This window comes from Cebidichthys violaceus, unplaced genomic scaffold, assembly GCF_023349555.1.
Source record: "Cebidichthys violaceus isolate CVI_PGR_0920_01 unplaced genomic scaffold, fCebVio1.0.p SCAF_3, whole genome shotgun sequence".
NCBI lineage: Eukaryota > Metazoa > Chordata > Actinopteri > Perciformes > Stichaeidae > Cebidichthys > Cebidichthys violaceus.
In genome coordinates this window covers 7,104,999-7,129,150 of record NW_027176483.1, presented here as the reverse complement: position 1 = coordinate 7,129,150, position 24,152 = coordinate 7,104,999, and the positions used below count along the sequence as shown (strand labels likewise).

At 43.6% G+C, this 24,152-nt stretch overlaps 1 protein-coding gene across 5 annotated transcripts in view; it reads left to right on the top strand.

Moving 5' to 3' along the window:
* LOC137880870 (pleckstrin homology domain-containing family A member 5-like) overlaps window positions 1-22,547 on the top strand; it is a 68,345-nt gene extending 45,798 nt beyond the window's left edge. Inside the window, exons 5-27 of one of the 5 annotated variants that reach the window (XM_068722416.1) lie at window positions 440-512; window positions 2,378-2,478; window positions 3,959-4,074; window positions 5,548-6,039; window positions 7,320-7,800; window positions 8,256-8,339; window positions 9,056-9,175; window positions 10,226-10,279; window positions 11,124-11,204; window positions 13,851-13,913; window positions 14,002-14,082; window positions 15,014-15,163; window positions 15,290-15,391; window positions 16,015-16,170; window positions 16,645-16,800; window positions 17,369-17,489; window positions 18,218-18,333; window positions 19,623-19,835; window positions 19,952-20,113; window positions 20,734-20,867; window positions 21,269-21,411; window positions 21,676-21,775; window positions 22,142-22,547. In XM_068722416.1, the coding sequence (XP_068578517.1) occupies window positions 440-512; window positions 2,378-2,478; window positions 3,959-4,074; window positions 5,548-6,039; window positions 7,320-7,800; window positions 8,256-8,339; window positions 9,056-9,175; window positions 10,226-10,279; window positions 11,124-11,204; window positions 13,851-13,913; window positions 14,002-14,082; window positions 15,014-15,163; window positions 15,290-15,391; window positions 16,015-16,170; window positions 16,645-16,800; window positions 17,369-17,489; window positions 18,218-18,333; window positions 19,623-19,835; window positions 19,952-20,113; window positions 20,734-20,867; window positions 21,269-21,411; window positions 21,676-21,767 (3,291 nt within the window). In that variant the 3' untranslated portion in view covers window positions 21,768-21,775; window positions 22,142-22,547. Of the gene's footprint in view, window positions 1-439; window positions 513-2,377; window positions 2,479-2,534; window positions 3,673-3,913; window positions 4,075-5,547; window positions 6,040-7,319; window positions 7,801-8,255; window positions 8,340-9,055; window positions 9,176-10,225; window positions 10,280-11,123; window positions 11,205-13,850; window positions 13,914-14,001; window positions 14,083-15,013; window positions 15,164-15,289; window positions 15,392-16,014; window positions 16,171-16,644; window positions 16,801-17,368; window positions 17,490-18,217; window positions 18,334-19,622; window positions 19,836-19,951; window positions 20,114-20,733; window positions 20,868-21,268; window positions 21,412-21,675; window positions 21,776-22,141 lie in introns of those variants that run through there. The other 4 variants (XM_068722414.1, XM_068722418.1, XM_068722415.1 and 1 more) reach the window with 4 other exon arrangements.
* The last annotated feature ends 1,605 nt before the right edge of the window (window positions 22,548-24,152 follow it).

Below are 24,152 nucleotides of genomic sequence, written 5' to 3'. Positions count from 1 at the left end.
ATGACAGAAATCAAATCAAGTACCCATTACTCTCGGGCCAATATCTAACTTTTGAGTGGCAGAAATGTTGCCGTACAAAGTGGATGTGTTCCACACCGTCTCCATTAATGAACGAATGTACTTACATAATACAAAAAGGAGTCCAAGGAGGCCTTTTAGACCCCCAGTGTGCAGGAAGACCAAACAGGAAGTGATATCTGGTTTGTAGATAACCTATTAATGAGTTGGAGACATCGGATTATAGCGCATAATTCAAGCAAATGAGAAAAGTAATTGATTGGCTTCAGTTTTTTTGAATGTACTATTCATCTGTAACTCTATAACTATAAGCAGGCCGGCAGTTAATCACATGTAAAACAGTTTAACTAATTCAATCCAAGGATTTCAGCAAGGTTTTCCCAGTCAGTAAATGTTCCCTATTGCTCTGGTGTGTTTTCAGGACAGCACGGGGATGAAGCTGTGGAAGAAGAGGTGGTTTGTTCTGTCTGATCTGTGCCTCTTCTACTACAGAGGTGAGTACAGACATGTTTCATGATTACAACAATACTGCTGTTGTGACCTTCAGAGCCATAATAAATGTTAATAATATGTGGATCCGAGGCCCTGTGGTAAGCAGCCCGACAGGACCACCCAAGGAGACGTATTAATTGAAATGCCTCTCCTGTCATCTGATTTTGTTTGAGTGATCATTATATCCCCCCAAGCAAAGCCGGGGCTTTAAATAAAGCTTGGATGCGGCCATACTGTTGATAGAGAAAGCATAGCAGCAAATGGGATTTCACACTCAGGTTAAGTCATGAAAGAAGGTTCCAGAGATGATGCTGTTTTGATACAGTGGTTGCAAACTAGCGCAGTTCTTGGATTCAGTCACATTAAGTCACATTACATTTAAAGATCCTCTTCTAATTCCACAGTGGAGGGACCACTGTTATATGATCACTGTGATCATCCTTCTGAATATGTGTGGTTTTAACATAATTCTGTAATTGAGTGAAGACAAACGTGTCTATTTATACTGAAGCAGAAACTTGAATGAATTTCTATTTCATGTTAGGCTTATTGTGGGAATCCCAGTCCAGTTTAAACAAATGCCATTTAGTTACTAAAATGTGTCTGTCCTTACAAACCCTCCTCTTCAACATTGACTGCTATTGAGTGGGCATCCTGGCGTCACTCACGCAGCACTAATGTTCACGTCCAATATTGACACAGCTGTGTCCAGGAGAACATTTGAGAGCTTTCCTACAGAAAAGAAAAGAAACAAATCCTGTGGATCAATGTAAAGTAATTGCAGTCAAAGTCTACTGTAAGGCTGCTGCTACAGCGAGAATAGAAGTCCACACATCCCAATGCCCCTTGCTCACTTGATGCGGATACAGTCATCGTTTGTGCTGATCAGGATGACATCTCGTCTGTGTTATTTCTGGTGTCTGACAGTCCCGTCGCCTTCTTTCCGCCCACTGGCTGATAAAAGCCACAGACAGCAGCCGACCCAAAGGCTTTATCCGGACGGACGTGTTGAGAAATCCACCCATCAGCAGAGAGTAGTCAGAGAGGTCACGAACTGCTGCGCCCCTCAACTAAGCTCAACCGCTATCTGCTGTAGATATCAGACTGTTATTGTGAGCTTAGGATCCCCACCGTGCAGCGACACCGAGGCCGGGTAAATAGATACATGTGGGGCTAGTGAGCTGCAGGTGATGCTGGAGAACCGATCGATCCTTCAGACTTCAGCAATGGACTCCAATGCAAAAACATACTGTAACTGTAACTAGCAGAGTTTAGATACCACTTATCCCCCAAAATATTACTCACCGTTCACCTTTAGCCTAGTTCATCCCAGTTCTGACCAGTTTGTGTCATGAGACTTCAACACAACATCCCCAGCCAACACACACACACACACACACACACACACACACACACACACACACACACACACACACACACACCAATCAGACAAAGCAATTGCACGTTTTGGGACTGCAGCTGTCACTCCGCTGATATATTTTGTTTTTCCTGCACTGTTTTGGGTTTGCAATGCAGATTGCTTATAACAAATTAGGAGGTTAAGCAATTCTCTGCTTAAAACCCGGGACTCAATCTAATCCCCCCTGTGGAGAGCGCTCCATTGTTAATGTGGAGCCCTGTCTGCTAACTTAATGAGGATTAGAGCGGCCTAGCTGCATAGGACATTGAATCAATGCTCATCTTTTCCACTGATTGGACACTGCTCATCTGACCGACACACGCCTCTTTTCTGTCTTCTGGCCCTTTTTTTTATGTTTACAGAAATGAGTGTTCCACATAAGAGTTTAGTGAAATATCATGGAGAAATGGAAGTTGACTGATGCATTGCGTTGTTTTTCGTCTGCAGATGAAAAGGAGGAGGGGATACTTGGCAGCATCCTCCTGCCGAGCTTCCGTGTGTCCATGCTGTCTGTGGACGACCACATTAACAGAAAATATGCCTTCAAGGTCAGTGCATGTTTTCATCCCTCTCAAACTTTGTAAGACTGCACATCTTATGGATATGGACATTAAGAGCAAAGGTCAATCATGAGTGTACACAAAGCTCTAATACAATTAGATGATGAACGTACAAACCTCACAAAAAGTTCTTTTGATCACTGCTATACCGTTTGAAAGTTAGAAAACAGTGTTTTCTTAACCACATATAGCAGTTCTAGGTTAACTCTGCTTCAAACACGTTTTGTATTTTCTTAAAGTTACTGTGTGGAACTTTTGTCTGGTTTTGAAACAGTCTTAAATTAATGCTGATGCCTCTGTGTGACCTACATAAGTTACACCGGGTCGGATTTAGATGAAATTATGCAGGCTCACCAGAAACTCCTTTAACTTGGACTCCAGCCGGGCCTCCAGCAGCGACCGGCTGCCGTGGACAGAAGAACCAGAACCAGGACTGAGCGGATCAGACCGTCAGACCCGGTTCTGGTTTGTTGACACAAAATTAAAGTTCCTTGTAGTAACTTTTAAGTTACTGCAAGAAATACTTTCCAATTGACTGAGAGTGAAGTAATGCAAGTCATTTTTCATAACTTCAACTGGACTCTGCTCGATGCAAGAAAGCAAAGAAAGCACTTGCCAGTCGAAAACCCCAAGTTACAGGGCAACAGGCATATTTAATGGGATCTCAGTGGTGTGTACACTATTTGACTGTGGGTCCTTCATAATTCCGAAGAGACAACAAAGTTATCCTGCCAAGTACAGCCAAACACAGACGCCCAGGAGTCTGCTCAAGGTCTCTCCAACCACACAGCCCACTCCTTTTCCAACTTAGAGAGAGAGAGAGAGTTGAGGTAAAGAGAGAAACACGAGAGTGGCCCACGACCTCTTCAGTTTACAGTGATTTGCTCAGGAATGGGCTGACTTTCTGACTACTTATTTTTCATTTTAAACTTGTCCTGTCCCTCAAACGGCCATGTCATTAAAGGTTCCTTATTTCCCAAGATAATTCTCATGTAATTGGAGCACTGACTGTGCTTTTTTTTCTCCTGTTTTTCAGACATTGGTAAACAGGATATTGAGGTTGTTCACTAAACATTCAGTTTTTCTCTCTCTGTGTCTGGCTTTAACAATATATTGGTTTGTTCACTGCAAGGGAACAGAGCAACTAAGGAACAATGTGTCTGCCATCCAATGAACTGCATGGTAAGTCCTACAGTATTGTGGTGCATTTACTCCCCTCATCTAGTGGTATGCATGACCCTCCAGTCACTCCTTGTTTGATTTATGTTTGGGGATAATACAGATGCCCACAGCCAGGAGTATTTCACAAACAATCACATTTCGTATCGCTATTTGTTGAAATAAATGACATGTTTAGTGATAAACGTGTGTTAAAGTGTTAGTGTGATCCCAGTTGACGTGATGCTTTTCTCTTCTCTTTCAGGTAACTTTCTCTGTGTGTCACTTTTCCTGTCCATTGTCACAACAGGCAACGCATCCCAACATGCGGACGTACTATTTTTGCTCCGACACCGCCAAAGAGATGGAGGCGTGGATGAAAGTAATGACGGATGCTGCACTTGTGCATTCAGAGCCAGTCAAAAGGTTTGTAAAAAGATCACGACTGTAGTCGTTTTTTACAGAGAGCCTGTGTTTTATTTGAAGTTGGGAGAGTCGCTTTTGAATGGAGAAAAAGACATTTGAAATATGGCATTTGAGGGCAGTTTTTTTAAGCAACATTGACTTAGTTCCTTGGCTCGATTCTCAATCCAGATTTTTTCTTTTCTAGCATTTGTGCTGTAAGCAAGTGCTTTTAAATCCCCCTGCTAAGCCTGTTAAGTTCTTAAGCAACAGTTCACCACCCGGTTCTGACATCTCTGGACTGTCTTTAACTGTTTTAACTCTTTTTACAGAGTAACGTACACACGGATGCCATGTGGGCATACAGTCTCTGTGAACGCATGGTGCTGGCTGATCTGGGGATGTTGTGCACAGCTGTGCTGGCTGATGAGAATCAGTGACTCATCAGGATAGGGGTTTTTGTCCTTTTTTTTTTAAACTGTGTTAAATGTCTGTCATTTGGCAGCCCGCCTGTCTAATGCCCTCCTTTTACATGGGTGAGCAGAGGCGTAGTGGTGAAGTGCTTTGTAATTACACAGAGCAGTAGTGCCTGAAATTCACTGAACAGCAAAAGGACAGTGAGATCCTGTTATAAGGCAATGCCTATCTAGACTAAAGGCTATCCTGATTATAAAGTATCTAGTCATATCTTTTCATTTTAATGTGGTCTAAAAGAACAAGACATGGCAGCCAAATTCCTTATCTGTTAAAGAGCTTTCCCTTTAAGTGTTTCTACAATCTCTTCAAAATCTTTTATAAAGTATGAGTAAATGCACACAGACCTTTCTTTGGACTGAATGTGTGCTCCACTGGTGTGGTGGAGCCACAGATGGCTGGGGAAGACATTACGTGACTAGTGCTGCTATTTAAAAGTGTGGAAAGTCTGAAGGAAAGGCTTTCCTACTCCCCTCCTATTGCTAACCCAGTGAGCCGTGCTGCTAAAGGGAATTTGCCAAACTTTGAAACCGTGACCTTGAGTCAGTCTAAGGCCAAGGAGTAGTGGTGTCGATTACCTCCGGAGACCTCCCTGAGGAGCACAGAGCTGTATATAGGCCTTCTAGAGAGGAGGCGAGAGGGAGCTGCAAATGGATTACCGGAGTCTGAGCAGCACCTTCGTGACGTGCCCCAGAAGAGGCAAACGTTTTATTGGAGATATCTGATTTCCTTTAACACGCCTGGCCTCCTCCGGCAGCTGGAAGAGACATTGAGCACCTCCACCCCTTTTCTTTCTTTTTGTTTCAGAGCTGCCCCCATTAGGTTCACAAAGGGACTGTATATTTTATCCATACAATGTCTCAATCACCTTTTTACTGGTGAATATCCCAGCTTCCCATTGAGTTTAATGGAGTAATCATCTTTCTATCTCTGCGCAGGTGATCTTATGTGTCTTGATTGCCTTGAGCTAACATATGGTCTTAGATGTTTGCCGTTATAAGGCCTCCTCTTTGTATTCATCAGGTTGGACAGGCTAAAAGTGGAGCAGTGTGGACCGCAGGAGATCATCAATCATGTAGCCAACCACAGGCCTCCCCTCACACAGCCTGAAATCCAGAACAATCAACTGAACCGCGAGGTTGACCGTGAGCGCACTGCAGCGGACGAAGAGAGAAAGCAGCGAGACGCCGAGCGCTACGGCTTCCAGAAGGAGGGGGCGGAGCGCGAGCGCCCGCTCACCAAGATCAACAGCATCAAACTGCAGCCGGTGCAGGCGGCGGCCGTCAAGGCTAACATCGCCTCGCCGCAGACTCCCACGGAAACGGACGGGTCACACCGCAGCCCCCAGGTCAATGGATCCGGAGAGCATTGTCCACCTGATGGGACCGGAGTCCCTCCTCAGCAAAGTCCCCCTCATGAGCCAGACCGCACCCTGAACAGGACCAGCTCCATGCAGCAACTAGAGCAGTGGGTCCGTAGTCAGAGAGGACGCAACCAGGATGATGACACAAGGAGGTTTGGCTTGTTTATATGATAAACAGAAAAAACACCTTATTGTTTCCAATTTTTTTTCATTATGCGATCTCAAACTATTTGTGCTGCTAGAGGAGAAAATATGTCAGCACACGTTGTTTTTTAGGTTATTGCACAAGAGTTGAATCTCGGCTAAATGTATCTAGAAACGCTGATTCAGCCTCATCTCGAGGCTGGAGGGGTTCTCCTTGAGCATCTGAGTGAACACATGCAGTACATGTGCAGACTACAATTTCCCAAAGCTTCTTAGTCCTATTTCTCTCAAAAGCTGTTTTGTTTAAAGCCAGAGGATTCACACGCTCCTCACCGTGATTTAAACACTTTGATACTCCACTGTTAAGTGTACTAGTAAGTAGAACTGGGGATCAACCAGAGCTGGGCAGAGCTGGTAGCCACAGTTACTGGCTGCCACCGGGCCTGCTGTGAGAGTCCCATTTTTAATTGGTTGGGATTAATCTTTCTCTCTCACTGTGTCTGTCTGCCCGTCTGTCAGTGTGTCTGTCTCTCCATCTGTTTATCGTCACCTGGCTTGTGCTCTGGTTTGACACAGTCTTTGCCTCCATTCACTCCTTGACTAATAGTTGCTTTGAGCAAAGCGTGAATTTATAAAGATCCTAGCTCCTTATTTCTGTAGCGGTCCTCTGTGATAAGAGTGTAAACTCCCTCTCCATATTCTCGCCATCCAAATCTTTCAGCAGTCTCTGTTTGTCACTACATGTTCTCCAGAATAATGCTTATTTTCCATGTAGTCAGAAGCCTTTTTTTTTTTTTTTAATGCTCCTGAGTTTTACAGACGGTTTAGTCTGAACAGGAAGCTCTCTCTGTGACGGATGCACTGACTTTGAACTCGCTGTGGAAGTGGAGCTTTTCAAAGCTTCATCACTGGAAAGGGATAATTTGTTAACAAAGTTTTTTTTTTTTTAAAAGGCGAGTTAAAACCTTTTACTGATTCGCTGTATCATAACATGACAATGCTTTGATGAGGGAGGCAGCTAGCAAGTTATAATTGGGTGTTTTTGTTTTGTGTTATTTAAGATTTTAAAAAACTGAGAAATTAAAGTCTAATCGACTACAAACAAGCAACTTCTTCTCTACTTTGAACCTGAATTAAAGACTTCAGTCGCTGTACCTTCTTTGATGGCTGATGATAATTTCCTAATGAAAATATATAGCTATTAAAGTAGATAATGCATCTCTGCTACTTATGTGTTAATATTAATAATTTGTAAATGGTACGACTAAATTGTTTTACTTCCCCCCAGCATCACGTCATACCAGACGCTGCCTAGAAACATGCCAAGCCACCGGGTGCCATACATGCCTCATTATGGCGACGGCTACTGCAGCATGCCCAGGAATAGCATGGCACAGAGGGACAGCATCTGCAGCATGTCGCCTTCGTTGTACGACCAGGCCCTGGGTCCCTCTCCGGTCGACAAGCGCCGCTCCATGCGCGATGACACCATGTGGCAGCTGTTCGAGTGGCAGCAAAGGCAGGCCTACACCCGGCCGCCGGGGCTCTACAGCAACATGGCCAGTCCCAAAACCATGATCAACCTGTCGGATCACGCCGCACCGAGCCACTCCATCCCCCCCTCGCCCTCCCACGGCTCCCTGTCCATGTACGGGGGCTACTCTCCGATGCGATCCTACAACATGAACAGTGCTCGGTCAGAGGTGTCCTCTCCCGTCTACAGAGGAGACATGAGCATCGACAGACGGCACAGGCCGCAACTCAACAAGGTCGGTTAAGGCGCGCACAATTTATGCAGATTAAAAAACAAAAATGAAATGGCCTTCCACAATCAGTGTCAGAGCACGCTGCCAACAGTTTCCATTTACATCAGAAATAGTCCTTTGAAGAACTGTTGACAGCATGTACTTTGGATAATCGGTTCTTGGAAAAGAAACGTTGCTTATTAAGTTTTTATTTACGTCATTTTGGTGCGTAAGAAAAAAAGTCTACCCTAAAATGTCCTCTTATTAGCAATTTAGAAAAAGATATTTTGAGGAGCACAGACAAAATTCCCTTCATCTTCATTGCATTTGTGGTGACAGGAGCTCAATATTTTGCCAAATATATCAGAAAGTGTATAAATGGCTAAGCACCACTAAGGATATGTACAAGTACAGTACATGGTTGTGCATGACAATTTAAAGCACATCCACATTTGAACATGTCTTTAAATGTCCTGCAGTATGCCTACCCACCTGACAGGAGGTCCATGCCTGCAGGGATCCCGGTCCAGACTATCACTTCCCAGTCTCTCCAAGGCAAAACAGTACGTTCTTATCCATGTTGTCCCCTCCTGTGTCCATCACCGTCCTCTAACTGAATTTCTGTAATACACCACCCAGTAATTTCACGCTTGAATAAGTGTGTAGCGCACTCGGTTGTTCATTTGGGTTTAATTGGACTTCTTTGACAGACAAGGCTATTTTTAGAACACCACCTACCTTCCCTCTCTCCCTCTTTCTGTCCTGTATTCCCTTCCAAGAAGACATTGTGACAGAATCTTTAGAGACGGATTGAGGCAGAACTCAGACGTATGTTCCAAGTGGTCGGATTTAGGGTATGCTCACTTTAGGAGCTCCTTTTGACTCGCTTCACATCAGCCTGAGACTTAAAAACCCCGTCACTCACAACTTTCTAAGCCAGATCAGGAATTTATGTCAAAGCCGTGCACAGTGCTCTGTCCTCATGGAGCTGGTAAAGTGTGAACTGGATTCTGTAATACATGCTAAACTGCTCCTCTGTCTTGAGTGGACGTGTTGAATTTGCATGCTGCTGACAGCGATTGCACCTTGGATAATCTCACGGTCCTGAGCTGCATGAAAAACTAGATACAGCAACTATTCACCTAATGGGAGCGTGATATGTCTAAATCTCCTGTCCTGGTGTGTTCTCTCCTTTCCTCTCCTACTCCCTTTGCGCTGTGTCCCTGTTTTATTGTGGCTGTATTTCCCCTCCCTCCCTCCCTCCCTCCTTTCCTCGCAGCCTGAGGAACTGACTCTGCTGCTGATAAAGCTGCGGCGGCAGCAGGCAGAGCTAAACAGTATCCGGGAGCACACTGTAGCACAGCTTATGCAACTAAACGTGGATGGAGACAACCCAAAGGTCAGGCCCCCAGAGACGCTCCTGCAGGCTTGTGTGTTAGCGTGTGGTGTGTGTGCCATCTTTAACCACTTCCATCATCCATCTCGATCCAGAGGATTTTTTTTTTTTGTTCTTCACACCTGGCTGAATTAGGGAGAAAAGGTGCTACAGTAGGCATTTTCTTTGGCTTGAAGTTATCTCTTCATCATATTTAGGGATCAGCTAATTTCACAACCAGCAGTCAACTTTATATAGTTCATTGGATCATTAGATTTGATCCATTTCAAACTGAGTCAGCAGTTGATTGAGTCATTTTACTTCTCTAAATATTCCCTGCAGATGTTAGCCGGAAATGAAACTTTAAAGCCATTCGTTGAGCTTAAAGAGTGACCGGCTAAGGAGGTTAAGGCCACTGGCATACGTAAATGTTAATTCAGGATTTTTGCATTTCGAGTCCCCTCTAAGACATCAGAGTACCGACTTGACAGTTTCCTGATGTGGGTCAACTAGGCCTGAGGTGGAGGATGGTTGGGTATGAGGGATTTAGGTTCATAATCAACCTCTTCTCCTTGTGTAGCCAAAGATTGTAGCCCTACCTGATGGAGTTTAGTAGGTTCAGTATCAAGATACTCACAGAAAACACGTTTTCTTTGTGTTTCCCTGCATTGTGTCAGTACATGGCTGCACAATTCGGTCATTAAGGAGCTCTAGTCTTTCATTTCCCATAGTGCACTCACTCTGTTACTTTATATAGTACACTTGCTACCTGATTCCTTCACCTTGACTTGTCCTGCCTTCCTTTTCTGTCCGTTCATATCTGGGCACACTGTACCTGACATACTTGTACGTACTTTATACGTGTGTGTGTGTGTGTGTGTGTGTGTGTGTGTGTGTGTGTGTGTGTGTGTGTGTGTGTGTGTGTGTGTGTGTGTGTGTGTGTGTGTGTGTGTGTGTGTGTGTGTGTGAGTGAGCGAGAGAAAGAGAGCGTCAGAGAAAGACTGTGACGTCCTTTTCTTTGGTCTCACTCTCTTGTTGCATTTTATTTCCTCTGCTTTTTGCTGCTGACGTTAGAACGACATTCTCTCCCATCACCTCCAAAGGAACCTCATGTATTTGGACAATCAGGTGGGGTAATGCATGACTGCATGGCCCTGTCTCCTGTCATGAACCCAAGTGAACATTCAATGCTTTGCTATTGTTGTATTAAAGAGTACAGTCTGCTGTAAAAAAAAAGCCTTTTGATTTCCTGTTTGATGCCCTGTTAACTCTTTATTTAATGTTCTCCTACATAGCATGGACCAATGCCACATACCACAGCATCTGTAGCCTGAGCTAGTTTACAATGCCCAATCCTAGATTCATGCATTCATTGTCAGCTATATTATCTGAATATCTGGACATCACTCTCTTCTGTATAGTTTAGAGATGTGAACATATACAGCACATATAGAGATTTGTGTATCATGTCATTGAACCGTTAGGTGCCAGCAAATAAATTGTATCTGCTGTTATTTTATTGCTCTGAAGTGCATTGAGAGTTTGAGTGATTACAAAAGTGTATATAGCACACAGAGGCACAATACAATAAATATAGAGATGATGAAGCCATATTTCAATGTGCTTGCCTCATATTGTGTATCCATTGAGGATTACATGTTTGCTCCTCACTCTGAAAGTATTTACCATCCACTGCCACGTAAGCGTTTTACAGCTTTGCATTATGTTTGTGAGCATCTCTTACTGCTTCTCGCTGCTGCACCCATCCCTGTTTGAGTCTGCTGAGAGAGAGAGAGAGAGAGAGAGAGAGAGAGAGAGAGAGAGAGAGAGAGAGAGAGAGAGAGAGAGAGAGAGAGAGAGAGAGAGAGAGAGAGAGAGAGAGAGAGAGAGAGAGAGTTGTCGTGTCTGAAGTGAAGCGCTGCTATAAACTGACACTTGCTGTATCCACATATTGCTCTCCACACTGGACTAGATGAAGGAAAATGACCCTTTAATCGTCATGACTCACACTTTGATTGAGAACTCTGCCCCGAGGCCTCAACTTTACCAGCAAGTAAGGCCAGCCGAAGGCTTTGCTCCGCCTCCTCCTCACCAGTCGCTGTTGTTATTTTGGTCTGTTTTGCAATGCTCCTCCTCCTTCGGTGTCCTCATGGCATCCTGAGACTGGTCTCCCTGTATTGTCTGTATCGCCAGCACCTCCTCATCCATCGCTTCTGACTGTTCTCTTGTCGTGAGAAGTCATACCGATATGGGCATGACTTGTCAAAGAGTAGTGTGATGTGTTTACGTCACCATTCAGTGAAATCCCTCACACGCCGTCTTTGTGAAGTTTGTGTGTGGGAACTGAATATAGTTCACTCTGGACGTTGCTACATGTTTAGAAAACACTCAGCTAGCTGTGTGACTATCCTAAACCATTTAGCTACCAAAGCCTCTTTACACGTCTTGTTTTAACCAGTGAAGGTTAGTGTGGGGTTTTTTCACAACCCTTTGCAGAATGCTTTGCTTCTCATTAGACGAGCCGCCTGGATTTGGCGGAGGGACTCTAATTAGTCTTACTTAATTCTGTGTTGTCAGACATGTCTCTTCTAAGTCCAGCGCATTACCAAATACTATATCTTACTGTGAAAAAAGCAACCAAAGAGGATTGTTTTAATGGTTTATAGTTTATAAACTAGATTAATGTTCACTCGTAGTAGGACACAATAACATCCCAGTATCTTAAACAAATATCCACTCCAAAGTTCTACTCTATTAACAGTTCATTTGGAGTCTACAAGTGCTGTTTTATTCATTTTTTGTTAGGATTAAGTGGTCTAAAACTGAGTAGACAGTATCCGCTGTGGAGTCCAGTATATTTATACAGTCAGTGGGTGATGATGAAGATGAAGACAGATGTTTTCTAGGTGAATGTTCTCTTCCTTTATACCTGTCTGCATTACTTTCCTCTCACCCCCCCCCCCCTCTCTTGTGGAAAGGTTAAAGAGGGCCGGCTTGCGTGTGACGATGGCTATGACATCACTTTGCCACTTTTGGGACCGCCTCTCGCGGTGTAAAAGTGCAGCCGAAGACCCCCCCCACCCCCATCCCACCCATGGTCCGGCAGCAGCTGCATTCCCACCTGTTCAGCTGCCAGTAGTCTGTCTTCCTCCCCCATGTCACTTGAAATCAACACCACAGCACAGTGAAGCCCCCCCCCCCCCCCCCCCCCTGCGCCGTGGGAGAGTCTGCATGTTTCTGTGTGGAATGCCATGTGGACCTCAGGTCCCACCTGCTTTAACTGTACTGTGTGGTTCAGCTGAGGAGAAAGGTGTCAACAAAAATGTGTGAAAGAAAGAGTGCAGGTGTGAGTGTGGAGCACTGATACACAGAGGAGTCTGGACGTCTTTGGACAGTGAGTCATTCTTGTCGTTGTTTTGGCTCTGTAGACCAGCGCATTGGATTTGAAATGTGATATTGTTTATGAAGTTAAGTGCATACAGTTAGTTTTAAGGCTTTTTGTTAAGTGCAGGGTAATGAATCGAAACATACTGTGTGACAAAACAGCCAATCATTTTTGGGATCTGAAATGCAATGTGATGTCTTGCTGGAGACCAGACTAGAAGCAAAAAAAAACCCAAAAAAAGGGGAAGATGGCTGTAGTTCAGGCCTGGCAGAGCGTCTGAGGGGAAATACAAAGTGTCAGCTGATGTCTGTAGTTTGTAGACTAGCCAGTCATTGAAACCATCTATTAAATATGATTACTTAATTTGTGTGTTATTTTTTTTTTTTTATTAATCTGGGCTCCCACCAGTTTTTGTGGCCCAATAAAGATGTAAATGAAAGCTGAAAGTTGGCACTTTGACCTTTTATAGTAATTAATATCCAATGTGAGTACAAACACAGAACAACACAGAAATGTCTCATTGTCCTAATATTTATGGACAGCACATCTATTGATTTTAGATTCAGAAGAGTGGATGAATGATGAAGCATTATGTGAAGAATGGATTTTCTGGAAACGTGGGATCCAATGCAGTTGAAATAATTTCCCATTTGAGCACTGTGACTTTTTTTAGATGAGTGATATTAATACATTTTTAAACTTGTGTAGAAGTAACTGCAATGCAGTCTGCCATTAAATTGCTTTTGTCTGTATTTAAGCCTGGACTTTACTAATAGACTAAGAATATTAGTGGTTATGTCGTTATTCTGTGAATATCTTTAAGTATTACTGCACCTAATGCAACACACACACACACACGCACACGCACACACACACACACACACACACACACACACACTAAGTTGACCACAGCTACCTAACAGGCACTCTTTGGACTAATAGCTGCAGAGAATCTGCTGGAGAAAACACAGTTAGTGGATGCAGCTCATGCGCTGACTCTAGAGTTTAGTAAGCAAGATTTGTTTTACGTGCCTTCCCCTTTGCATTTCCAATAAAACCACTGCGTTGTGCTGATGGAGACAAACAACTGTGGGTAGTCATCCGAGAGGAGGCTGTGTTTAGACTGGCTGCTCTCCCACTGTTGGTTTGTTAACTTAGATCGTCTGATTCAGTAAAAAATCTGAGTTTCCACTTGAGGACAAAATCCTGCGGCTCAGTGAGAGAGCCTAGTCATGACACTGCATTAGATCTCCAGATTCGAATGTGTATGTGCGTGTTTGCTGTCTCCGTCTAACGTTGTGTCTGTCCTCACAGCTGAGTCCAGAAGACTACAGGGATCACGCCTATCCCTGTGTGCCAGAGGAAGTGGACATCGATGTAAGTGCAGTGTTGCGCTCTCACACGATGCTCCATTCACACTACATCGTACGCGATGGGTCACGAGTCTCTGTCGTTTTCTCTACAGACCAAACTTAGCAGGTTGTGTGAGCAGGACAAAGTGGTGAGGACACAGGAGGACAAACTTCAGCAGCTGTACAGAGAGAAGGTGATTAAACACTGCACATCTGTCATCATTACGTTCTTACTAAACACGATTTGTGGTGCAAAAAATATACTACACAGTTTATACTCTGTTTAGATTATAGGAAAGCTTATGTTATGTTTATATGATCACAGAGAAAGACAGAACAAACAAAAGTCTATTATATTTGTTATAGTGTGTATTTATAGCCTAGCTACTGTCATCAACTTGCAAGACTTCTGTCTGGCTTGCAAGGATTTCATAGATTAGTGTTTCTGGCTGTCCACTGTGCAGCTTTGACGCATACAGACACAAATATCAAGTTAGAAGTACACAGTGCAACAGCAGTAATGCACTGTTCATTCACCATATCCAACTCGACATTGGAGTCACTTATGCAAGCAGAGAGTTCTTGCATAAATGTTTTTATTTGTTTTTTAAAATGAGGGAATGAAGTGTGAAGGAGGGAATAATCTGTAGTCTGTTTGGAGTTACCTCCATGCCCATAAAAACAACTAAATATCCAAAACATACTCACATTAAGTTCTTAAGTGATTGGCTTATTCATTGCTTTGATAATAAACAGAAAGTTTTGGTTATGAATTCATAAATGAAGTAATTGCTCAAGTAGGGATATCAAACAATATCTGGTTCAAGGTCCTCCAATTAGGGTTTTGCTTATTTTTATTTTTCTCTCTGAAAACAGCGGTGGTGGGCATTTGTCATTATTTTTCATATTTTCATGAACAGCAATCACTTTGTTACAAAAATAATACACAGTTTTACCGATTAAAGAAAATAAGTTACTGGCAGACATACTTTTTTTTCCTTTATTTTAACTTGGTTATTTTAAGTGAGGGAGCTAAAAACAGGGACCATGGGCCAGAAAGGAGTGGGGCTTCAACCGTCCCTTATGACTACAGTTTGCTGATTGTTACATCGTGTGTTCCCTCAGCACACCCTGGAGACAGCGCTGCTTTCAGCCAGCCAGGAGATAGAGATGGGCTCTGATCACCCTGCTGCCATGCAGAGTGTTATCCAGCAGAGAGACCTGCTGCAGAGCGGCCTGCTCAGCACCTGCAGAGAGCTCTCCAGAATTGCAGCTGTGAGTCATACAGTACACTCGCGCTCACTAATGCTGGACACTGAAGCTCTCTTTCTACCGCAGTGCTAGTAAGATTACAGTGTTTTTTTCTTTTGTCATTCACAAAGTGTGTCTCTGTCAAACCAGGAGTTGGAGCTGTCGTGGAGGGAGTACGAGCAGCTGGAAGGAGATGTGACTCTGGCTAAGAACAACCTCCTGGAACAGCTTGAAGCACTGGGAAGCCCCCAGGTAGGATGATTCCTGAGACTGAAGCTGCGCTGCTTTAATCTGTGCTGTCTAAAACTGGCATGGCATAATAGTCAGACCTCGGTTAGGGAAGCATAAACTGCAAAGCTTAAAAAAAGAAAGCTTAATTTGTGTCAGATTCACAGATACACCTAGTCATCCTTTTTGTAGACACTCTCTTTGACTTTCGGGGAAAAGCGAAGAAGATTTCTGTGCTCCAGTGCCCTTAGCTGCAGCGTGAGCGATCAAAGCAACGTAGTCAGTGATTGGTGACTGTAGCGATGATGGAGCAGGTCTTAATTAAGTCTGTCTTTTATCTTATCCTTCATCACGGGGAGGAGTGTGGAGACAGAGAGAAACTGTTCTCACGGCTATTCCTGGTTGAGCTAATTCAGAGTAGAGAAGTCCGAGAGACAGCAGGGAGCCTGGACATCCTCTTCTTAAGTGCCCTTCACTCTCAGACACACCTGCCATCAGTGAGGAGATAATTACACATCAGTTTCTCTCGCTCTTCTGGCCTGTGTTCAGAAGGCCGAGTTAATCTTCAGGTAATAATTGCTGGTGTGTGTGTGTGTGTGTGTGTGTGTGTGTGTGTGTGTGTGTGTGTGTTTGGTGTGCACACTCAGACGGAGCCTCCCAGCCAGCAGCACGTCCGCATCCAGAAAGAACTTTGGAGGATTCAAGATGTGATGGAAGCCCTCAATAAACATAAAGCCGAGAGACTTGCTGATGGTATGAGCTTGTATGGGCCCAAGAGCAACTTCAGCAAACACAACAATGAGGTGAGGCACCACCACTAACAGACATGTTCATGCAATTCTGCACTGAAACAATGAGGGATTTGATCAGACACCCTGTAAGTCATTTATGAAGCACAGATTTGCTTCCAGCATATGTTTTGTTCCGTTTCTCTTTTTTAATACCATCGTTTTTTTGGATACCTTTTTGGGTTTTGGACACGATCGTAAGGGGAAAAAAAAGATATTTTATAGTAATCTGTAGTTGAAGCCCTACAGCTGTACACGATGACCAGCTTTAGCTGAGCGATCGACCTGCTCATGCTGCTGGTATCTGAGTGGACGTGTCGGTCACCCTGTGACAGCTTGTGGAGCTCTCTCTCTCTCTGGCTAAATCAGCTGGCTTTGCCCATCCTATGAGCCAGAACTGCTCTGTACCAGATGGTGGTTGCCCTGAGCGTGCGTGGTGGACGCCATGTGTCATTTTTGCTCCCTGTCATGCACTGTGCAATCCTTCAGGAGGACGACTCCGTACCCCCACGGCCACCCCTCCCCCAGTCCTACGAGCCCAACCCCTCCACCGTGCCCCCTATGCCCTCTCATGCTGGTGTGCGCCCTCCATCGCTCCACAGGCCGGAGGACAGGAAGGCCAGTCACAGGAATGGCACGCACAGTGTAAGCTCGTCGACTCGTCGACCTCCTGGCTGAGCCCGCTCTCATCTGTGTCATCACACGTCATCGCCCGCTGTGATGGTTCTCACTTTCATTTTGACGGACATTTCATGTGTTTTTGATTTTTTTATCCCTTTATTTACTTGATGCCATACTTCCATTACCTTATACTTTCAGTTCATTGGATGAAGCCTCACTCGTGTGTCTTTTTTTGTTCTCTTTTGAATTGAATTGCCTTCTTGTTTTCCTTTTCTGTGTGTTGAAAAGTAGCGATTTTGTTTGTTTTGCTGTTTTCTGTCTTTGGTTGCAAACTAAGCCATGTTTGACTGCTGCCTACTTTTTCATTTGGCTGTAAAACAGTGTGCCACACTCAAAACAACATGGAGAGTTTTTAAGATTGCCAAGTAAAAGACTCATTCTGTAAGAGAAAATGTCAATTATTGTCAAATGTTTGATATCTTACTTTGGAGCCAAACTCTCCATGACTATAAATCAACCATGACTATAGATCAATGTGTGTGTGTGTGTGTGTGTGTGTGTGTGTGTTGAGCTTGTTCTCTCTCATCTGCAGGGCCCAGACTACCGGCTGTATAAGAGTGAACCAGAGCTCACCACAGTGGCTGAAGTGGATGAGAGCAATGGAGAGGACCGATCTGAACACGCGTCTGATAGAGAACATTCTGGAACCAAAGGTACATTACGCCGAGCAATATGATGCCAGTTTATGGTAACTCTAGAGTTTTCCATTAGATTACCCATTTGGTTGGCACTGACACAAACTCGATTGCCTGATGAAATAATTAATGGCCGACCTAATAATAAAGTTGTTTCTAGCACAGACATCACTTTGACACAGAGCATGAATACAAGGTTAGGCTTCTCTCCAAATCATTGAGCTAGGTCTCACGACAACCAGTTTTTGGCACACTGGATTTAATTTACACTGCTCAGGTTTGTGTTCCAGTGATAACTTATTTATCCAATTAACTGGACTTAATTCAGACCTTATGTCACTATACATTACCTGTGAAGAGGTGGTTTAGAAAAGAGCAAATTGGTCTAAATTTGGTGAAACAGCTTACGGCAGTTCTGAAGTTAAATGATTACACTCCAGCTCCTCTCTTGTTTCACACTGCCACACAATCAATAGTAGCAACTTGCCGATGCTGCGGGAAATACTGTAATTGTCGGTGGAGTGTACTTGATGCCAGATTTTACAGTCAAGGTCTCACCAATACACGGAAGATTGTATCCGATAGACTTGCTAAACTGATGGTAAAATGATCATACTTTTAAGTACAGGCTTATGACTTTTCTTCAATGACACTGTCTTTTAATTTCGTAATATTGTAATTAAATATGGTATACTATTCAGTGAATTGCTACGAATTAACCAGGCCTTGTCTTTTTTACCTGCTAGGGGTGTCCTACCCAGTTGGCATTGTCCCACCCAGGACCAGATCTCCAGTGCCTGAGTCCTCCTCCATAGCTTCATATGTTACCTTGAGGAAGAGCAGGAGACCAGACCCCAGGACGGTGAGTCTGATGGTAACTGTAAATTGTTCTCAGCATGTGTAACCTCATGGACTCCCATGTGCTGCTAGATATTGCCATCTGTTGTCAGGAACTAACTTTAAAATTGACTAACTAAAACCTATTTTTCTGTGTGGCAAACCATCTTTGTCTCTAGGCAGTAGAAAATCAATAATAATGATGATGATGATGATGATGATGATTGCTTTTTGCTCTTGTTTTTTATCTCGTCATTGTAAACCTCCTGTGGTCACAGCAAACTGGCCACCACTCAAATTGCATTTACTTCCCACTTACTTGGTTGTGAGGGTTATTAAGCTGTTGGTTGAAAGTCAACATGTGGCAGTCATCACGTGACCAGGGTGTGACTCACGCTCCTAAAACCAGGCCGTCATAAAATAGATGCCAAGCTCGGTTTATACAGTTTCCAGCCTCCCAACACTATCAACTTAAATATGCTAACCATGTCATTAGTGCACCACACTGTAGGGTGTGTCTGTATGTGTTTGTGTTTGGGGGAAAAAATGATGGACATATCGTATAAATGAACCTACGTGAACTTGTCAGCTGAGCACACATACAGAGCTGCGGTCTTCCCTGTGGGCCACATAGCCTATAGTTGTACAAGAGTGTGTCACGGGGCCTCCAGAGTTCAGCTCGGGCCCTTGGACACGAGCCTCTTGGACAATCTGGACAGTGGGAGCTGCGTCCTCGGGCTCTGGACTGAACCCAGATCAGCCAACCCCCTTATGGCATTGCATAAACCTGAAACTTCTCCTCAGTTCACTTCACATCATCAGCCTGTCCTGCTCCGGCATTATAGGCCCCCAGCCTCTCTGAGTGCACCCATGTGTGCCAGCAGGAGCGTGTGTGTGCACAGCAGCCAGTCAGGTTTTAGTTCTAAGAGCCTGAGCATTAAAGAGCCATTTCACACTCATTATTGGGGTTATTATGTCAATCCTGACTACTTTGTTGAAAGAAGTTGAAAGCGTTTTTTTTCCAGTACGTGCAGTATTGCCAGAGACGATGTGATTAGAGTACTTGGTCACATTGAGACTGTTTTTTTTAACAATAGCTAGTATACTCTGCAAAGATCTGACCCGACCGCACTATGGCGCCACTTAGCTACACACCCAAACTGTGGCTTTACATAGTTAAAACTTAACCGTTGTGACATTTGTCCTCCTAGCATGCTACAGTATTATTAACTTTGATGTATTTTGTGTGTGTTGTTTGTGTTTCTCTGTCCCTTTCCGGTCTGCGTGTCTGTGGTCGTCCTCTCTGGCCAACAGGAGCGTCCTCGCAGCGCGGTGGAGCAGCAGCTGTGTGCTGCGGAAAGCGGGCGGCCCAGGATGAGCGTGGAGGAGCAGCTGGACAGAATCCGCCGCCACCAGCAGGGCGCCCTCAGGGAGAAAAAGAAAGGGCTCCACATCCGGGGCGGCAGCCAGGAGAACACGCCCTCCCGCAGTCACTCTTTTACGAAGGAAAACCATTTTCGCATGCAGGTATTGGGGGACTGCTGACTTAAGTTCTGAGTAGGCTGATGTCAAATTCTGCAGTTCATGTCATGAACCAATCTCTCTACATTTTTGTCCCTTTTTTTTTTCTGTGTCTCTTCTAGTCCCAAATGAGGCGCAGAGAAGAGGGGATATGCAGTGACATCCAAATGCTGGAGGCCTCCCTCCGGCAGCAGGAGGTGGTGAGGGACCAGGAGACGCCTGCCGAGGAGATCGCCCGTCTCAAAGAAGCCTCGCTGGATGACCACTTAAATATGGACCGAGAGGTGAGGCTCACTCATCAGACTGAGACGCAAATCATTTAGGAAAACACTTAAGTATACACTTAATACCACACTTATTTAGACACATGTTTAATGTATGTGCAGAAGCACATTTTTTTAAATCAATCTACCAAAATGCAAAGTTGCAAAACATTGTAGGCAGGAATTATTCCAGAGGCATGTGCATGAGACTATAAATACTCCTTATACTAAAAATCTTTTCATAGGCTGCCTATAAGCCACACACTTGATTTTGAGTTACTTCTTGCAGTCTTTACAAGAGTTCACGCCCTTTTCTCTGGATCACATCAATAGAATTCCCAACTGATCTGTGCACGCTGCAGAATGTCTCACATTAAGTGTTTCTCGCTCGAGGACAAATCCTGCGGTGACGCTCCATTTAGTTTGTACACAGCCAAATGAAAATGTGGAACAGGCTCCCTGTGCTGATGATAACGATGACGATCATCTGTTATTTGTTTATAAATGTTCTGTTCACATCAATTTCAGATTTCTATCTCCATTTTTTTAGCTTGCGGAGTCTATTGGTAAAGCATGTAGTACCCCATTCATTTGTATGAAGTGTGCACTGTAAAGTGTTTGCTGGTGTTGTGTTTCTTCAGCTTTCTGTGCCTGACAAAGTGCTGATTCCTGAGCGTTATGTGGAGTCAGACCCCGAGGAGGCTCTGAGCCCTGAGCAGGAGGCTGATAAGCAGAGGAAAGTGGATCGCATCAAAGCCCTCATAGCCAAAAACAGGTACAAGAGTCATCATGATCTTTCTGTTGAGGTAACTTTTGATTTAACAAGCACACGGTTGATCAGACCACTGATGTTAGGTATGGATTCATTGGGCAAAGAGGCTACCTTTGCAGGTGAGCGCCGGTATTTCGGGTAACTTTGGGTAAGTGAGGGGTAAGTTTGGGGTCACAGCCGAACATCCCGATAGATGCCGGCTCTTCCCATGCAGAGCAGTGCCTCAGATGCTCTCATCTCCCAGCCACTGTGACATTTGATTCTAAATGTCAGCCCTCTTGAATTGATTTAAGATAGCTTCTCCGTCCCGAGGTAATCGTGTTTATTCTGAAACTATGTTTTACAGATGAAGCTGTATACTGCTTCTTACATAGACCATTTTGCATGTGTGTTTGTTCTCCCAGCATGCAGAATGTGCTGCCTAGTATGGCCCTAAGCCCGGAGGAGGAGACTGAAGTGGAGGTTACCGTGCAGGAGAAAGAGAAGATGATTAATATCTCCTACGAGCTGGCAGCAGAGGCCTCCAAACGCAGCAAGCTGGTAGCAGGTACGTCTCTGGAGGGAAGAGGGAGGGGATCAAACAAGGCATGTGGTGAAAGAAAAGCTTGTGTGAGCCTGTGTTCATTGTGGTTCATCAGCTGCTTCCATTGTCTTTGTGTTCAGTCATTAATCATTGTAGTCTCAGTAGTGTCTTCATTAGTTTCAGTGATTATTTTCTGTGTTGTTTGGCCGTTTAGCTACAGATGTGATGTGTCTTTGTTACTTTGTGTTTGCCTGCGTGTGTTGGACATCTCGCTCTGTTTCATTCCAGTGAAAAGCCCGTCGTCCTCTTCCTCACCCCTTCCACAGCCTCCTAACACACCCCCTCAACTCTCTGATGGGTCTCACTTCATGTGTGTGTAGTAGCACCAGTAAGGGCCTTCATCAACCTGTTTTGTCCAAACTCACAATGCTAAAGTGTTTTTAATCGTTGTCTCGATGTCATAATGAAGGGATCGATGGAAAGTTATGTAACAGTATGAGGGGAGCCCGTTGTGATGTGTTTGTATGTACTACAGTATAAGTATAAGACCTTCATGAAGGGAGTCGACCAAACCTGAATATTATAGGCATGATAAAAGTTGACTTTATGGCAGTTGTTTTGGCTTGCATTAGACTGTACAGGTGGCCACTGAGTGTATAGAGGAACTGTGTCACGTATCCCTTGTCTGGTATTATTTTTGGAGCATAATTGAACCCCCATTAAAAAGTCTTACGTTCTCTCTCTCTCTCTACAGCACAGGCTCTGGCCTCAGTGAGAACCTACACATGAAGGAACCAGCAGAGGAGGTGTGAAGATGCCCCTGAAGACTTCCCCGAGGACATCAGCACAAGGCCGCAGCCTACAGAGAGTGAAACTGCCGACTCTGGGTTATTAACCTCTGACTTCTGTATGCTCACTGTGACGTCTTAAGCTCTTATGCCACCAACAACACGTTCCCTGTGGCATTTCTCTGTTATTCACTTCGCCACATAATTCAGCTTGATACTGTTACTGTTGCAGTTCCATTTTTTAGTTTTTGCAAGGTTTTTAAGGTTATTTTCATTATTTATATGGTTTTATGAGGTTCTTGTTTGAATGTGGGCCAACATTGGTCTCTCTCTCTCTCTCTCTCTCTCTCTCTCTCTCTCTCTCTCTCTCTCTCTCTCTCTCTCTCTCTATATATATATATATATATATATATATATATATATATATAGATATATATATATATATATATATATATATATATATATATATATATGAGGCTAATAGACTATAGCTATGTTGTTAGCTTAAGGGCCACATTTTCCATTCACGTTTCACCATCTTTCCTAAAAGGTTTCAAAAACGTATTTTTACATTTACCAGATCATTTTAGTCTTTTACGAGTCACTCCGTTTGTTCGGTCATTAACTAAACATTCATATTTCTCCATTTATTGTAAAGAACATTTGTCGATGCGAGAGATGAGTTTATAAGAGATGTAGATCCCTCCATTATAATGAAAGGAGGAGCCACTTTATTGCTGCAGACCAAGATTATTTGTAATTTTTCCTGTTTCTGGGTTGTAATTATTTAAAAATGGGATCTTCTGTAGTCCCCGTCGCATTGTTGCCGACACATATGTGAATGTTTAAGTCACTCTATACTGTCTTTTTTTGTATTGCCGAGAGATATATTTAAACTGAGAGAAGGAAAAAAAATCTAAGTTTGGTTCTATTTTATGACATGTTAGTTTGAAGACTTGGAACTAAAGAAAAAAATAAGATTAGCACATGTAAAAAAAGCAATAACAAAGAAAATGCTTGTGGATCCAGGATTTTGTGTGTACAAAGTGTAATTATCAGAGGTTTACTGTGTATATAATGTACATGGTACAGCAGGATGGGAGGTGTATCCAACGTATGGTTACATACTAAATTTGATTTGCAAATGTTCATATCCCATCTGTTTTATATCATGTGAAATAAATGTTGCTGTTCTTAACAAGAGGTTGGGTTTTGTTCTTTACCGCCCTTGTAGCCAGCTGGAGTGGACAAGCTGAGAATAAAGACATGTAAATTTAAATGATCAGTATCATCGGATATAATCAACTGTAAAATGGGTCGTTTGTAGGGTCCAGATAGAGGTTGAGTTCCTCAGAATGAGTGACAGCTAGTTTAAATATAGAACTATAGCTCCTTCTTGTGGTCACTCTGCAGCTGCAACATTGGGAGTATTTTACAGTAATTTGTACACAGTATTTATGGTCGTGGAGACCTCATCTTTCCCTGAGTTCAATTTCACAGAGCCCAAATAAGACTTCGGCTTGTATTTATCATACAAACAAATAAACACAACATATCATTTGTCCCTGAAATGTTTTTAATATGCTGTTCAAGGAGAGGGGGGGGGGGGGGGGGGAAATCATCCATATGTCCTAATTGCCATGAGATTAACTGGTTTGGGGCTCCTGGGTAAAATGTGTTATTTGGCCCCAGGCCAATAGTCCACTTTGCTCAGTTGGCAGTCCAGCATTGTTTGGGTTAGCAGTACATATCTATTAAATACATGCTTGTGGATTTAAAACTCTCAAACGAGCCACCCAGGAGTTATCCATGTTAATAAAATGCCCATAAATTGATTTCGGTTCAGATTATTCGCAGGCTTTTCAGGCTGTGAACCTAAAAGTTTTTATCAGAGCATTGGTCGAAGTATATTGCCTGTTGTACTAAAACTAAACTAGTAAACGCAGACCTCCATATTGATAAGAAGCTGTGCGGTTT